This window comes from Arachis duranensis, chromosome 8, assembly GCF_000817695.3.
Source record: "Arachis duranensis cultivar V14167 chromosome 8, aradu.V14167.gnm2.J7QH, whole genome shotgun sequence".
In the NCBI taxonomy this organism is placed as follows: domain Eukaryota; kingdom Viridiplantae; phylum Streptophyta; class Magnoliopsida; order Fabales; family Fabaceae; genus Arachis; species Arachis duranensis.
Window position 1 is genome coordinate 43,535,609 of NC_029779.3, and position 16,544 is coordinate 43,552,152.

General features: G+C 32.4%; 1 protein-coding gene across 1 annotated transcript; it reads left to right on the plus strand.

Moving 5' to 3' along the window:
• The first annotated feature begins 3,469 nt into the window (after window positions 1–3,469).
• LOC107463072 (zinc finger A20 and AN1 domain-containing stress-associated protein 5) lies at window positions 3,470–4,633 on the plus strand. The gene has a single exon (XM_016081801.3). The coding sequence runs from the start codon at window positions 3,738–3,740 to the stop codon at window positions 4,284–4,286; it is 549 nt and encodes a 182-aa protein (XP_015937287.1). The 5' UTR covers window positions 3,470–3,737; the 3' UTR covers window positions 4,287–4,633.
• The last annotated feature ends 11,911 nt before the right edge of the window (window positions 4,634–16,544 follow it).

Genomic DNA, 16,544 nt, shown 5'->3' on the forward strand with positions numbered 1-16,544 from the left:
AAAGAACTGAGCCATTCATTTTATAAAAAAAAAAAATCCCAAGTCACTAAATGAAGTTTATATCACAATAAAAGATGTGACTCTTCTAAAATTATATTGTTATTTAAAAAAAATATACAATTAATTACCATCAAATTAAAATAATAAAATTCATAAATAATAAATATTATAAATTTAAACATAATTAAAATATTATTTTACTACTTTTCTAATACGGTCACTTTAAAAAATATTTTTCCCACAACAAATCTATCCCATTCTTGCCGAATTAAACCTATGTTATGATAACGTTAAACTTCCAATTGTTTAGACATAATAATAGTTTAAATAAACTCACCTTTAATCCCTATAGTAGTAGATTTTATTTTTTCTTTTTTGACGCGACTCATATATTTGATCTTAAAAATTAACATGTAGGAAAGGAAATAGTACCAGTGTTGGGACGAACCAATTTCCAATTAAGCACCTAATAATAAAAGGAATATTTTGAAGAAAAACGAATAATAAGACAAAGAAAAAGGGTTATATATACTGCCATCACAATCATATAGGGTGGGCCCCATGCGAAAGGGTCAAGTTGTGCGAGGAGGTGCTTGAAGCGTGGGAAGCACACGTGTCAGTCACCATGAGCTGACGAAAATGACCTCTGAGAAAACGAGAGCAGCTACCGACCTACCATGGTCAGATTGGGCGGCTCCTTCCACCAATTTTTTACCCTCTGAATTTCCCGTTTTGCCCCGCTCTCATCGTCCACTTTCAACTTGGGGCGGTTTTACTTATCAACATTAACAATAAATCAATAATGATAAATAAACAAAAGGAGAAAGGAAAAAAGTTTGCATAACGGATAGTGGGCTAGTAGCACCTGCAACCAGCCAAGCCAATTGTATACCAAATTGAGAACCCACATGTTATCTATGACACACTTATCTATGAGACTTCATTCATTTTAATGTCAAATTAATTTTTTTAATGTTTATAATAATATATACTAAAGCAACACTTTTAAATTTGACGAATATTTTAGCAAAAAAATAAATAAATAAATAAATAAAAGAAATAGTTGATTGCTTTTTTTATTGTTATCTAGACAATTTAACTAAAAAAAAATATACAATCTTCAAAAATCAAAATTTAAATATGGTAAAAATTATAAACAAATTTTTTACATTTTTTAATAAATAAATTGATAGTAACTAAAACACAAGTAAATATTGAATGAATATAATATTTAAAATAAGTCTGAGACAATTCAATTTTTATGATTTGTTACATTATGATCTTCATCAATACTCTTATTAATTAATTTGTTTATTTATTTGAAATATTATCTTAAATTAGAAGTAAAAAGATAAAATAAATAAAAGTGAATAAAAATATACCGTTTAATTAATGGTTGTAAATTTAATGTACAAAATTAAAACATGTATCTATTTAAATATGCAAATATCATTTTCTATTAAATCGATATGATTTCTATATTAATAATTCAACCTTTTTTTACCATTAAATTGTGCTAAATGTTTATAGATTATTTAACTTTAATTGTCTGACTAAAACATTAATTAATTTGGGTTATTATGCAATCATTTTGTATTCTATCCATGTCCATGTCAATTTTAATTTATTCCCTTATTATTTAATAAAATTATGGCATATATATGAAATAATTATTATATTTCATCTAACAATAAGTCAATAAAGAGATACCTGTTAGTTGTTAACCCAATTTATGAGACAAATATGAGTAGCAATACGCCAATAACACATTTATTGATATCACTATCCCTTGTTGGAACAACCCATGCTAGAGTAGTGATTACATAGTTGTGATTTTGTTTCGATGTTCCCGTCCTATTGTTTATATAAAATTAGAGAAATAACAAATCATATAAACGGTGGTTGTGATGGGCAATTTATAGGATTACGTGGTACAAATATTAACTTTTTTTTAAAACAAAATGCAAATAGCATATTTTCCTGAAAAATAATCGGTTAGCTAGTAAAAAATATTGATGATTAATAATAATGAGGAATATTATAACTTTTGGTCCAGATCTCGTGCCCAAAATAGGGCTCTCTACCTAAAATTGCATTGGGTTACGAAAGATGAGTGAGATAATAGATAAACAAAATATTAAATTTGTGTATGATTGCCAATTTGCCGCCATTGCCAACCTGCAAGTAACAGGATCACTTTGATGTGAAGTTAGCTAGGTTTCCTTGTTCCTCACCAACATTGTTCCCATCGTCAAGCGATCACGTTACTCCAAGGCAACAAAAATTTAAAAATGAAAGGGGAAAAAAGTGCTACTCAATGTTAACAAATAACACAACTATACACACCACCGTTTCTTCGAAAAATCTATTGGTTCGGTTTGCCCCAATCATCTAAGAAAATTCTTGTACCGTGCCTTGTATTTGTATTTTCTTTCTACTATAAATAATAATAATAAGAAGAAGAAGAAGAAGAAAATTCTTGTACCGTGCCTTGTAATTGTTCAATATTTTAAAAACAATATGTATATAATCGAGTTTATATCCAATTTTTTATCCACAAAAAGGTAAATCCAAAATTAAGAATTAATTGTTGCTTCCTAACGAACAAATATCCGAAGCGCCTAAACAGAATTATGGTTATTTTAAACAAGAATAACATGCGCAAAAGGCATCATTAGATATGAATATTATAAGAATATTTAAGTTATATAACTGATCATTCATCAGCCGATGACTCTCAAAATCTGTTCATGGAACCCAAGGTAAACTTTACTAAATAACTATATTTATAATAGTTGTGTCGTTAAATTACGACAATGTCCTTTGAGATTATATAATACAATATTCTTTTATTTACACAAAATATTACTTATTTTTAACACATTATTTTTTTTTTAAAAAGATAATGGCTCTTTATGAACACAACACAAATGATTTTCTTTGAATATTAAAATGAAAGAAAATCGTACCCATCATATATAATATAAAGTAAAAATTTAAATATAGTCAACGTGATGTAAAATTGATAATTAAAAATTGTTAAATAAAAATTTAGTTAAATTATTTAAATTATTTAACTATTTTTATCTATTAATTTTACGTGAATTTGCACTTAAATTTTTACTATAATATAATATCAGCTGATAATTATTAATTTGCCCTTGTTGGTTCTTACAAACTCAAGTTGAAGAGCATCTCCCCCAACATTAGTAATTGAAAGGGCAAGGCTACAACAATAAATAAAGTAAAATAATGAGACGAACACGTCAAAAGAGAAAGAAGAAGGCAACAAGAAGCCAGTGGAGGTGGTGGGGAGTGGGGACAAGAAAAGTAAAGAAAGAAAAAAGGCAACACAAATTACAAAAACAAAATAAAGAATTCAAAAAGGGGTATGGGCAAATGAGTAATTTCGAGATTGAGATGCAAATGTTTGATACGCGTCTCTCTGAGGTCCATATTCTATTTCCATTACCAACCTCACAACCCCATCTCCTTACAAATCCACCCATTCCGCTTTTTCTCTTTCTTCCCAATCTCTTCTTCATCCTCCAACCTCTCAACAACCCCCAATTCCTCCATTTCCCCCACTTTTCCGTTTTCTCTTCGCAACTCCCAAACGTTAAAAACAAAACACAAACCAAACCTTCTTTTTCTTTCCCCTCTTTTTCTTCTTTCTTCAACTCCAAAGGGCCATAAGCTCATAACACGAACCAAAACAAAAGAGAGAAGAAAAAAATATGGCTCAGAAAACAGAGAAAGAAGAAACGGAGTTCAAGGTTCCAGAAACCATTACCCCTTGCGTCAATAATTGTGGCTTAACAGGTAACCCAGCCACGAACAACATGTGCCAGAACTGCTTCAACGCCACCACCACCGCCGCCGCCGCCGCCGCTACCACAACTACTACAACAACAACACCGATCTCGCAGCAGCCTTCTAGATTCTCCGATGAGAAAGCCACCGCAACAGCCAGATCTGCCACGTCAACGCGTTCGCCGAAGAGATCTCACCCGTCGAACGACGAGGAGAATCCGCGAGAGGCTAATTCGGGAATGGATCGGGGTGAAACGACGTCGTCCGAGGCGAAGCGTGTCGTGAATCGGTGCTCCGGTTGCCGTAGGAGAGTTGGTCTCACCGGATTCCGGTGCCGGTGCGGAGAGCTTTTCTGCGCAGAGCACCGGTACTCAGATCGCCATGACTGCACCTACGATTACAAAGCCGCGGGAAGGGAAGCCATCGCTAGAGAGAATCCGGTGGTTAAAGCCGCGAAGATCGTTAAGGTCTGATGGAATTTCCCGAATTGCCCCTCGTTTCCACGAAATCGACGGAAGAGATCGCTAAGGAGAAAATTGGAAAAGACAACATCACGAAACGCAGGCGTCGATCGTCGTTTCGTGTTCGCGTGGCTAGATTAATTATTCGTGTTTCTCTTTCTCAGAGGAAAAAAAAATACAAAAACTCAGCGCAAGTGGGTTTTATGCTGAGTGGTTTGTTAAACCGGAGAGGATGAAGCCTTTCTCTGTGATCTTCTGTGTTAGATCAAGCTTTGATCATTTTTATTTTTTAAATTATATTTTATGTTTTTTTTTCAATAGCTTGGATTGGAAATTTATAATTATTGTGATTGTGATTATCATGTGCTTGATTTTTCTCTTTTTTTTGGGTTTTTATTCTCGATTGTTTTATTAAATGTTCTGAATTCGGGGAACGAGATTGAGGATTGAGAGGATCGGATTCTGGGAATGCGAAGTAAATTTGACGGGGGTGCGAGGATATAGTTGTCATTTGGCGTTTGTACTTTGAAGTTGGAATTTTCGAGAGCGGTGATGATGATAGAAAGTTAGCTGGACCCACTTGATTTGATATGTGACGATTATATCGAGAAATTGAGAGACGCGATTTTGCGAGATAAGTGATGTGAGCGGGTCCAAATGAGTTGAGTCCTCTCCCGAGATATCGTGCGTGCGATATTTTGTTCTTGATGTGACGTTAACCTTTTCTGGGTTTTGTGAACCTATAGGGTGTCGACACGTGTAAGTTATGGGACTTGATTTCAGAAAAAATAAATGGAGAAGTCAATATCAAATTGGCAAATTGAAAGGCCTTGGTGGTGGGTGCCGATTATAAAATTTGCGCTAGTTGTTATATTATTATTACTATTGAAATTAATCGCAATTATAACTTGATAATCTTAACTTCTTATTTCTTAGGCTCTGGGCTGCTTTGTATTTGTGGGGAAAAGGGGGAATAAATTTTCATCAGAACACGATTTTAGAATTGCTAAAAAGGAAAAATAAAAAAATATATTTAGAGAGACCATTTAATAGGGTAAGGTATTTTATTTTGTCCTTACAGTGCCAGCAAAGGGCACCAACTACAGCGCTAAAAATAAGCGAGAAAAAGTCCCAATACCAAAATCCGAAGTATGGGAGAAAAGTCCATAGGGGCGCACGTGAATTTTCTTAGTAGCGCTTCTTAGTTCTTACGATTTATGAAGCGTGACATGCTTGTCCGTTAAACATGCGTGATGATGATGTATTATTTATTTAATTGAGCATGCAGATTAAGTGTTGGTAAAATGATATCTTATTTTTGTTATTGATAAAATACTTCTTGAAATATTTTAAAATTTGACAAAATTACCGAACCATAAAAGGATGACGTCACGATGAATGAAAAATGCTGATATAATCGTTGAAAAAGAACTCTGATAATGACAAAGAACTCCGACAACGTTTTCGGTCGCCTTCTTCTTTGACATAGCGGAAGGAGACACAACGGTGAGGTGCTACCATAACGGAGAGGATGCGGAAGGAACGCAACGGCGTGTTGAAGAAGAAGAAGCAGCAAATACAAGAACGCGTCGAGATGCTGCCATGGCGGTCTGGCGGAAGGGAATGCAAAAAGGAACACAACGGCATGTTGAAGAAGAACAAGTGGCGAACATGAAGAACACAGCGACGTGCTATGGCGCTCTTCTTCTTCAACTGCCATGGCGGAAGGAGACGCATCAGCGTGTTGAAGAAGAAGAATCAAAACTCTCTTCCGACGGCCACATCAGCGCTTTTTGTTCACTGTGACATCATTCTTTTACTATTAGGTGATTTTGCCAAATTTTAAATTTTTTTAGAGACAATTTTATCAATAACAAAAGTCAAGTACAATTTTGTCAGCACCACCAGAATATTTTGATTACCGTTTACCTCTTTCTAATTCTATTTACATTTGTTTTTCTTTTATAAGTCTTGTTTTTTAGCATAAAGGATTTTTTTTCTATTATAAAATAAAAAAGGATAAAGTACTAAATTGGTCCTCTACATTTGGGTGTAATTTTGTTTAGGTTTTTAAGGTTTAAAGTGTTCTATTTGAATCCAAAAAAAGTTTCATTTAGCTTCAATGTAATCCCACTCTGAGGTCAAAGTTAAATATTAACGGAATATCTTACATGACACCAGTACAAGAATAAGGTCAATAATTTAGAGAACAAGTACAAGCTCCAGAGACACAAAATCAACCGTGGATGCATCAATACATTTATTTATCATTCTCCTTAGTTTTATAAAAAATATTTCATTTAAATTGTAAGAAAAATAATAAATAAATATATTGATGCATTTATGGTTGATTTTGTGCCTCTAGAGCTTGTACTTGTTCTCGGGATTATCGATCTTTTTTTTGTACTATTGTCATGTAGGACATTTCATTAATTATTTAACTTTGACCTCATAGTGGGACTACATTAGAACTAAATGAAACTTTTTTGGATTCAAGATACTTTAAATTTTAAAGACCAAAACAGAATTACGTCCAAACATAGGTGGCCAATTTAGTATTTTACCTTGATAAATTATTGTCTCAAGTTCTTTTTATTGTCCACTTTGACAGCTCTAGTTTTCTTTTTTTCTTTTGTATCAGTCTCTTTCACAAGTCCACTTTGATCTAATGAAAATAAAGTGTTGCTTTAATTTATCTACTTCTACTTATTATATATGCATTTTCTCATATTCAACTCATAACCTTACAATTATTGTTACTGTTCCTACCCTGACCCAACGCTATGGCCCAGGTCCAAATACGCCAAAAAGTCCAATCCAAAGATTGGCCTTCGTTATTCACCGACCTCTTCAAAAGAGGTCGGACTCAACACAGACTTCTTTCCAAAGAAGTCGGGTTCAAGAGATAGCTGGCAGATAACACTTATTCAAATAAGTAACTGCCCCTAAAATCTCTCTAACCACTTCTAGAAGCCATATCCCAACAATCCCTAGATAAAGGGACGGTTATCCACCTAAAAAGGTGGCATTACTCCAACGGTGGTTATTGGATCACCACTATAAATACCCTGACACTCCTCAGGTATAACCAAGTTCCAATACATTCTAAACCTGTTTAACCCCATGCTGACTTAGGCATCGGAGTGTCTTTGCAGGTACCACCCCCCATCTCTTGGAACACACAACTCGGAGGCGGCTCCCAGACGTAAACCAAGTCGGAGACCACACTCCTCCAGCGCTTGGGCCTCAGACAAGCCCAACCACCGTCCGGTTCTAGGTAAGCCCCGGAACAGTTACTATTATTTATTGATGTTGATGTTAGTATCTTGTTTGCTCAAATTGTTCATTTGCATCTTAGTTGATAGTAGGAATATTCTTGTTTGCTGTTATTGTACATGTTATGCTAGGTTTGATTATTATGTTTAATGAGTTTGATTATTGATCATCATTTAAGTTTAACGATTTTATTACTTTTTTAATAGGTAAGTTATCTCGACGACATATTAGCAATTACAGATCTTGAAAATTCTCAAATTTTCTCGAGCCTAACAATTATGTGGACTTGCCTAATCAACCAAATATGTATAATTGTGAGATATATATTAGAGTCTAGAAATGTAAAGTATATAAATAAATGAATATGAAATAGTTAAATTGGAGTATTTAATAAAGAGAAATAGAAAAAATTGAATTAATTAGTCAGTCATAGTATATATAGTGAAGAAGACTATTTTACTTTGCCTTTTTTCAACCTAATAAATTAGAGCAATATGATTATGTCACTGTTTTCAGATTTCAATGTCCTACAATAGAAAACAATTAGTTTGGGATGAAATCAATGGCACCATAGGAGCCATCTAAAATAATACTACAATGAGACTAATGTAAGTAATAGTTTGATTATGTATATATAATCAAATAAAATCAAAATATATGTTATTTTTCTATTCTTTTAAATATATGTGTATGGTTTGATTTGGATAACATGGATTGTTATATAATAATAATAGGATGGTTGCAACACATTGAAAAAAAATACCATCATCCAATTACTTCTAAGCCTACAAAATAGTCATCGGATTGAGATTTTAGAGTTGGCCAATGATGATGAAATCCGTGGAAAAAGGAAAGGTTGGAAACAAAAAGAAAATAAGTAGAAGGAAGCCCCAAAGAGTGGTGATAGAAACGGAAGAAAGAAAAAAGAAAGATTTGAATACACCCAATGAAGCAAAAACACAAAGACAAGAAATTAGGAGCTTTCCAAGTTACTATCCATATGTGAATGTCGGGATGGCATCCTTAGAGAAAATAACTAGAGACCAAGGAACGAAAATTCGAGAAAAATTAACTTGTCAAAAAAAAATAATTGTTTACATAATTCACTGTATCATATTTTAGAGATTATCTTGACATTGTAATCCAAATGAGTGTTCAATAGTAGGAATACTCTTATTTGTTGCTACTATACATATTATACTAAGTTTGATTATACTCGAATTTTGTAATATGAATTTTGCAGCATGTTTGATTATAGTCTGATAATATCATGAAGTTAAAACATGATTTAGATATTTGACTTTGATTAATACAACAACATACGAGTAATTTTATGATTATTTATTTATACTCAAAGTTTACAAGAGGCACAGTACAAGAAAGCTCTTTAGAGTTGGAGTAATATAAGTTTGATTATTACCTTGTTGAATGTGTTTGATTATAACTAGATTTTGTAATATAAATTAGAGTCTGTTTGATTATAATCTAATTATAGTATAAAGATAAATGAAAAATTTACATAATTAAAGTTTCAAAGAGTAAATATCTAAAAACTAGAACCATAAATCCACACTTGGGATTATAGAAAAAGTTAACATATAACCTAATTGTACTTAACTCAAACATTGGTGTTCTATTATTTTCAGTCTAAATAAAATAAAATTTAATAATATCCTAAAGAAGCAATAACATATCAACTAAATACCCACAATTATTTAGTAATTAAGTAACTAAGAATGCAATTATCTTTGTGTTGTGCTATATTATCTATGGTAGATGATGGATTAGTTTGGATTGATTTTTGAAAATAGTATTTTTTTATCTTTTTTATAAAAAAATTCTTTTTAACAGATAAAAATTATTTCACATTTGGATAGACTTTTTAAAAAGAGTTTTTAAGTATTAAAAATATCTTTTGCTTTTGCTTTTTTCAAAAACAAGGTATTTCTAGCTTTTAGAAAAAGCAAATAATTTGCTTTTTTTTTAATAAAAGTACTCTTTTTTAAAGATGTATCCAAATAGGTTTTAAATTGGATAAAATTACTTTAGTTAAAAAAAGCTTTTTCAATAAAAAAGCCAATCCAAACTAGCACCATATGTCCTACATAAATAATAGAAAAACAAACTTTAGAACAAACAAATTAAATAGATAGATGATGAATAACAATCAAATAGAAAAAAAAATATTCATACCATGCTTCGAATTTTGATCAATAATAGCTTTGTTACATTGAGTTTAAAGGGATATAAATTCAGTTGATTGTCCTTGATACTCCCTATTGCAACACATTCCCTTAAATTAAAAAAATTATCTTTAAAGTTGGTTGTGTTTGATTAGTTAGAGCTCATGTTCAACTCCGAAGGTAACTCCAAGGTTGGCTAAAAAAAACATAAAAATCAATAACGTGATAATCAAACATTTTAGTAATAATAATAATATCAATCAAATACTGAACTTGTCTCTTTTTTCTCTTTCACATTCTTACTATGGTTCTTGGTGTTAGCAATATGAAACTTCTTCTTCCTATCTTGTTTAACAATTGTTTCTATAGTAGATTGAAGCTTCTTCTTAAGCTTTCAACATTTTTGTGATACTTGTTGGGGCTTGTGGATCTCCAAACCATTTTGCATTTTCATCTACCTCATTTGAATGTTGATCATATATATTATTTATTATAGAGGCATTTGGTTCCAACAACATAACCCAATTCAAGTTAAGTACACGATGTACGATTTTGGTGAACTCCTTAGATGCAGCAGCTACTTCGGCAATGTTATAAAATTGTTTGCACATGTCATCATATTGTTTCTTTGCGGGCTCTAAATGATCATAGCTACACTTTATACTATTGTGCTTACGCTATAAAGTTTTCTTCCACCGATCATGAATGTACTTGTTTGGCAATTTCTTCACTCTTTCAAGACCAATGACAAAAAGACTATGGCGGCATAAGATTTTCTTTGACTCAAAAAGATGGCATTGGCAACAAACATTTGAAGTTGAGGAATCAAATAGCACCTCATACATAAAACCAAATATCTTGTCATTAAGCTCAATCTCTTTTATAATCTTGTAAGTGAAAATATAACCCTCTTCATGATCTTTTGTTATAATGTAATTAATCATTGCCCTAAACTTCTTTTGAAGGTCATTAAACATGCCATGAGTATATTTTATTTGAAATTGTTTCTCAATTGGAGAGACAGTAACACAATGGATAATGATATTGAATGTAGCATTATCCAATTTATATCCCTTTTGGACTTTATTTGAAAGACAATTGTCATATTACAGTACAAATTATTGCAAATTGCTCTGAAGTTAGGTAGCCGTTCATAAATGCATGCATGCTTTCACTCCTTTGAGTACAACTCGTGCCTATCGAAAACTTGTTGAGAAAAACAGAGACCCACTTGTCACGTTCTTCGTACAAAATTAAAAACATAAAATGTGTATAATTAAATTTATAAGGCCTATGATTAATAATTGATAAATAATCAAACATTAGATATAAAACAATCAAATTCATAATGTACTTGGTAACCAATTTTTATCATGCGAATTGGATCTATTGAGAAAAGCATTCTAAGAGCTTTCAAATGCTTTATTAGACCTAGACTCCCACATAATATGTCTTATCTCACCAGTAATCTTTTTAAATTGCTTTTATGCTCCAAATTTTTTTTATGATATGCCAAATACACCATCAATGATGTGTCATCGCCAAAAATTTTTCAATGGCATTTTGCATAGCTTTGCATTGATCCGTCAATATGTCAATAGGCGGCTTGCCGCCCATACATCGCATCCAACTATAAAATAACCAAACAAATGAGCTCTCTTCTTCGCATGAAAGAAGAGCGCAACCAAGTAGCACTGGTTTGCCACGGTAGTTAACCCCAAGAAATGAGACAAAAAGCATATCATACCTATAATCAAAATTAGGAATCCAATTATAGTTGCCAAAGTAGCAATCAAACTCAAAAACCCAAATCAAAGTTTTAACCTCATGATAATCATACTTTAATAAAACTCAACCAATCAAATAATCAAACTCATTATAAGATGCATAGTAGCATCAAATGCATTTTATTTTGCCTATCTCTATACATCACACACATGCAAAAATAAGAGTAGATATAATTAACTTAAAATATATAATTGTGGTGTTTACCTATTTATTTGGTACGTTGTATCAAAGCTCACAAAGTTGGCAAAGTACTCATAAACATTATGACTTCTAGCATTGGCCCAAAAAGCATGCTCTACGCAATGTTGCTCTTCCAATTTAACTTCGTAAAAGAAGTTGTGATTTTGCTGCTACATCCTATGAAAATATTGCATTAATGATTGGGCATCCCCTCCTCTTGTATGACTCTGACATTTGTTACTATACGATTACAGAGATCTTTTTATGTAAATCAATTTGTCATGATTACCATTCACAATTGCTAAAATTTTGATAGGTATTTCTCATTGTAAAACTAGATTCATCATTGATATCAACTATCCATTTGGCATGCAAACTTAGTTTCCTGTTCTTTTTCATAGACTTTGCCATGCTAAGACTAACATCATGGTTATGCTGAGTGTTAACAAAGGTTAACATATACTCCAGCTTCTTATCCCTCTTCACAATTATCCTAGCTTTATAGTTTTTATCAGAAGTTGGATTTGTCTTCTTTAGCAAATCAATTTTTGATCTTCGATAACCAGTTATAGACCATACCAAGATTTAGTACGTAATCTATTCATTTTGATCCCACTTAATAGATCTTCTATTCCATGAAAAACCAACTCTCTTTGCATAATTGGTATAAAATGCATCATAATATTCCACAGAAAAATGACATTCATATAGTTGGGACAATCTAAAACATGAATAATCAAACATTTGCGAAAAATAAAAATAAAGAATAAAAGTACTATCCATAAAAAATCATAATGCATAATATCATGTTTCTACTTGGTGTTTGATTATAGTTGGATATTCAATGTTAAAGTTGGCATAGCTTGTTGATTAAATAGAAGGAGCCACTCTAAATTCATCAAAATGGCAAAACAACAATAGACTACATGCATTGAATTCTGAACTATAAACTACTATCAACTTTATATTCTCATATAAATTAAAATCCATTGCACTATCAACAAAGAATTTGATTAAAAACCAAAGCAACACAAATAATTTTCAAGACCCATAGTTCAAGGAATAAATTCCAAATTTGTATGATAAGCTAGGTTATGGAGCCAAACCCAATATGCTATTATGTTTATAACTTAATCTTTTGGTTTTCTGCCAATCCAATTGTTTTTGTAGAAATATTCCTACGTAACAAATCAGGAAAAACTAATAAGTAATAATACAAGTTGAAAATCAAATCATATTGGATAGCAATAACTCTAATGTCTCAATCAAATCTCTAAATTTGACCTTAAGAGTACAACACAACACAACACAACCTTGCCTAATGATTATAAATAAGAAAATGTTTGAGAGGATAAAAAATTTTTAACAACTGCACCTAATGTTTACTCTAAATGTATGTATTGGCAACTTAGTTACACTACTTGTTGAATGTTATTCATTTAGTTAATACCTCAATAATAATAGGAAAAGTATTAAAGACCAACTCATAATCAGCCAAGTTGTAACACCAATAATTAATAACTATTTTGTTAATAAAAATAATAGGTTAATTATCAACATTAATTAAGAATTTGAAAAAAGGATTGCCCAAAACAATAACTCCATATTCACGTTACGGAAAATATTAAATCAAACCTAGACCCGTCAATCGTACGCAACCCCTCCGCATGTACTATCGCCGTCATCGTGCTTGCACCGTTGTCATTCATGCGCCGTTGTCGTGCCACCGTCCCCGCTTCCATTTCTCAACCACACCGTCCCGTCAAGAAGAAACTCAATCCACACACTGCAATCGCATCCCAACCACACTCCGATTGTCGTCGTTGTCATGCATGCGCCGTCGTCGTAACGCTGAATAGACCGCCCAACAAGAATGACGTGAACACGGTGCTACGGTTGCCACTGTAAGCATTTCCGTAGTGTTGCATCAATGGAACCATCAAAGGTTGAAGAAGGATTGAATGGCACTTGCTATGATGTGAATGATCACTCTAATTGCACAGAAAGCATTGTCCCGTGCTTGAGTGGTGATGATTGTCAATGTAGAGACAAGGTAAGTGGTGGTCTAGTAGTATACTTGGTGTAGATTATTTTTAATGTATACTTGATCTTCCAACTATGATATATAATTTGTTTTTGGTGGAATTCTTTTATGCAAGTTGCATGTTTCCTTTCAAATTTGTTCTAATTTTTTTCTTGGTAGGTAGCAATAGTGATAATCTTGTGCATTTTTTTATCTTTTGCAGTATAATAGTGAATTTTTTTTATGTAAACCAGTGGATGATTTTCAGCTTGAGCCTTGCTAGTTGCTTAATTAGCTTGATGGAATATGCATAGATGGCTCCACAACAATATGATTCACATTACATTTGTGTGCTTAAATTAATAATTTTGCATTATTTATGCTTCAATTTATCACTGCGCATGCATTGATGCACATTATTCTTTTCAAATTGGATACTACTACTATCTTTAATTTGCTTGCTTTTTTTTTTTCAAATGTATATACTATGGAAGAGTTTCACTTAACAAAAATAGGTACGCAAGTTTTGAATGTGTAGGGGTAAATGCTTCCAAATTAAATATTTCTGTTTGTATACTATTTCTATCTTTTGGGTGCTCCTTTCAATTGTTAATTTGGGAATAAGTTCTCACAATTGCGATTGATAATTGAAGGTCAAATGTTTTCATTTTAACTTAAATAAACAATTTAATGAGTTGTTTAATATGTTTTCATTTTGTTATTATTTAACTGTGAGCATTATTTGATTTTCCACAGTATAGTAGTAGATTTATTTTTATATAAACCAGTGGATGTGTCTTTGTTTATTATGTTGGATCAAAAAGCAGTAATTGGTATTTTTTATTTGATTCACTCAGTTGTATTAGAGATTTTTTTATTACAGGTGGAAGAAGCTACATATATGATTGTGTTGGAAAATGATGATTCACAGTTGAGTCACGAGGTATGAATTATATTTTATTGTTACGATAGCACTAAATCAGATATTGGAGTCCAATTTTTATGTGCGTACGGCATTGATTGTTATTTTTTTCTGGATGAATTTGTAGTTTCCAGATCATAGTGGCATTCTTCTAAAGGAAATTCCCTATGTAGGATTGCGGTTTGATTCGTTGCAGTAGGCATAGGGATTCTATTCGAACTATGCAAAGAATGTTAGGTTCGTCACTAAGATTAAAAACACAAATTTTGACAAGACTTTGAAGGAGTTAAGGATCCCTATTAACCAATTGATTCATTGCAATCAGGAAGGTTATCAGGAGTCTCGAGTGAAGGCAGTAGCTCGGATAAAGAAAATAACAACAACGAGATGCAAAGTAAGGATGTGCGTGATGTTGGATAGGGAGAAGAATAATAGGATAGTGTCGAAATTAGAATTGAAGCATACTCACCCCTGTTCTGCTAAGCAATCGATCTATTACCACGAGTACAGAGAACTGAGCATGCATGCTAAGTGTGCGGTTGAGGACAACGATGAGGTTGGCATATGACCCAACAAGACCTATCTCGCATTGGCCAACAAGGTTGGTAGGTCATCGAACTTGAGTTACTCAAAGAAGGATGTGAGGAACTACATCACAAGCAAAGTCCGCTATGCTGATAATAATGCGGATGTTAAGGAAATGTTGAGCTATTTCTTGCGAATGAAAGAGACCAATCCAAATTTCTTTTATGCAGTAGATGTTGACGATGCTAACACGTTTAGGAGTGCGCTCTGGGTAAATGCAAGATGCAAGACGTTGTACGAATATTATGGAGATGTGGTGTCATTTGATACAACATATAGGAGAAACAAGTATGTGTCTGATTGTGTCTTTTGTGAAAGCTTTTCTGTTTTGAAATTATCGCAAGTTCTCACTTGTGGCTGTTTTTCTTATAGGCATGGACTACCATTTGCATCTTTTATTAGTGTCAACCATCACGGGAAGTCCACCATGCTTGGCAGTGCTTTGCTTGGGAATGAGAAAATCCTGAGTTTTAAGTGGGTCTTCACACAATGGGTTAAGTGCATGAGTAATGCGTCACAGGGTGTCATCACAGACCAATGTAAGATCATGTTTAGTGCTATTAGAAATGTGCTTTCAAATACGCGCCACCAATGATGCATATGGCATATTTTGAAGAAGATACTGAATAAGTTCAGAAGATATGTTCGGTATAAAAAAATACATGCTAAAATAACCGGCATTGTATAAAATGTTCGGTCTGTCGAATCTTTCAAGATTAATTGGGCTGAATTCATTGCAAAATTCGACCTGAGACAAAACATATGGCTATCAGGTTCATTATCTTTATCCTATATAAGTTTGAGTTTTTATATTACGTTTTTGTCATGTGTCTGTATGTTTTCAATTGAAATCAATCTATTTATTTATCTCTATAATTAAATATATGTGCTATTAATCCTCGAAGGCCGTTTTCCCATATAGTCAACAGGGTTTGGTTAAGTGCTCAATAATTATTTGTTTAAAAATTATTATATAAAACTTTGTATTTATTAAGTAATAAATACTTTTTCTTATTCAAAAGTACAATATTGCATCTAACCTAAATATAATCATAATTCATAGGTGGCATTTTGAAATAGACTTCTTAATAAATCCGAAATCAAGTACATGCTGCCACACAAGTTTCATTTATTTAGTATAATATATTGGATGTATCTCTTTCAAGTTCGCTTTGTGTTTCCTTTCCCAAGTCAATCTATGTTTGTGGCAGACTTCATGGAGGTGCTTATTTTTTTGTGTAGATCTTTATGACGATCGATGAATATAGGTTTTAATATTTTTTTAAGGTAATTTTTCAGCTAGTATGAAGAAT

Coding starts and splice junctions, on each gene's coding strand:
- LOC107463072 (XM_016081801.3), top strand. CDS start 3,738: ATGGCTCAGAAAACAGAGAAAGAAGAAACGGAGTTCAAGGTTCCAGAA.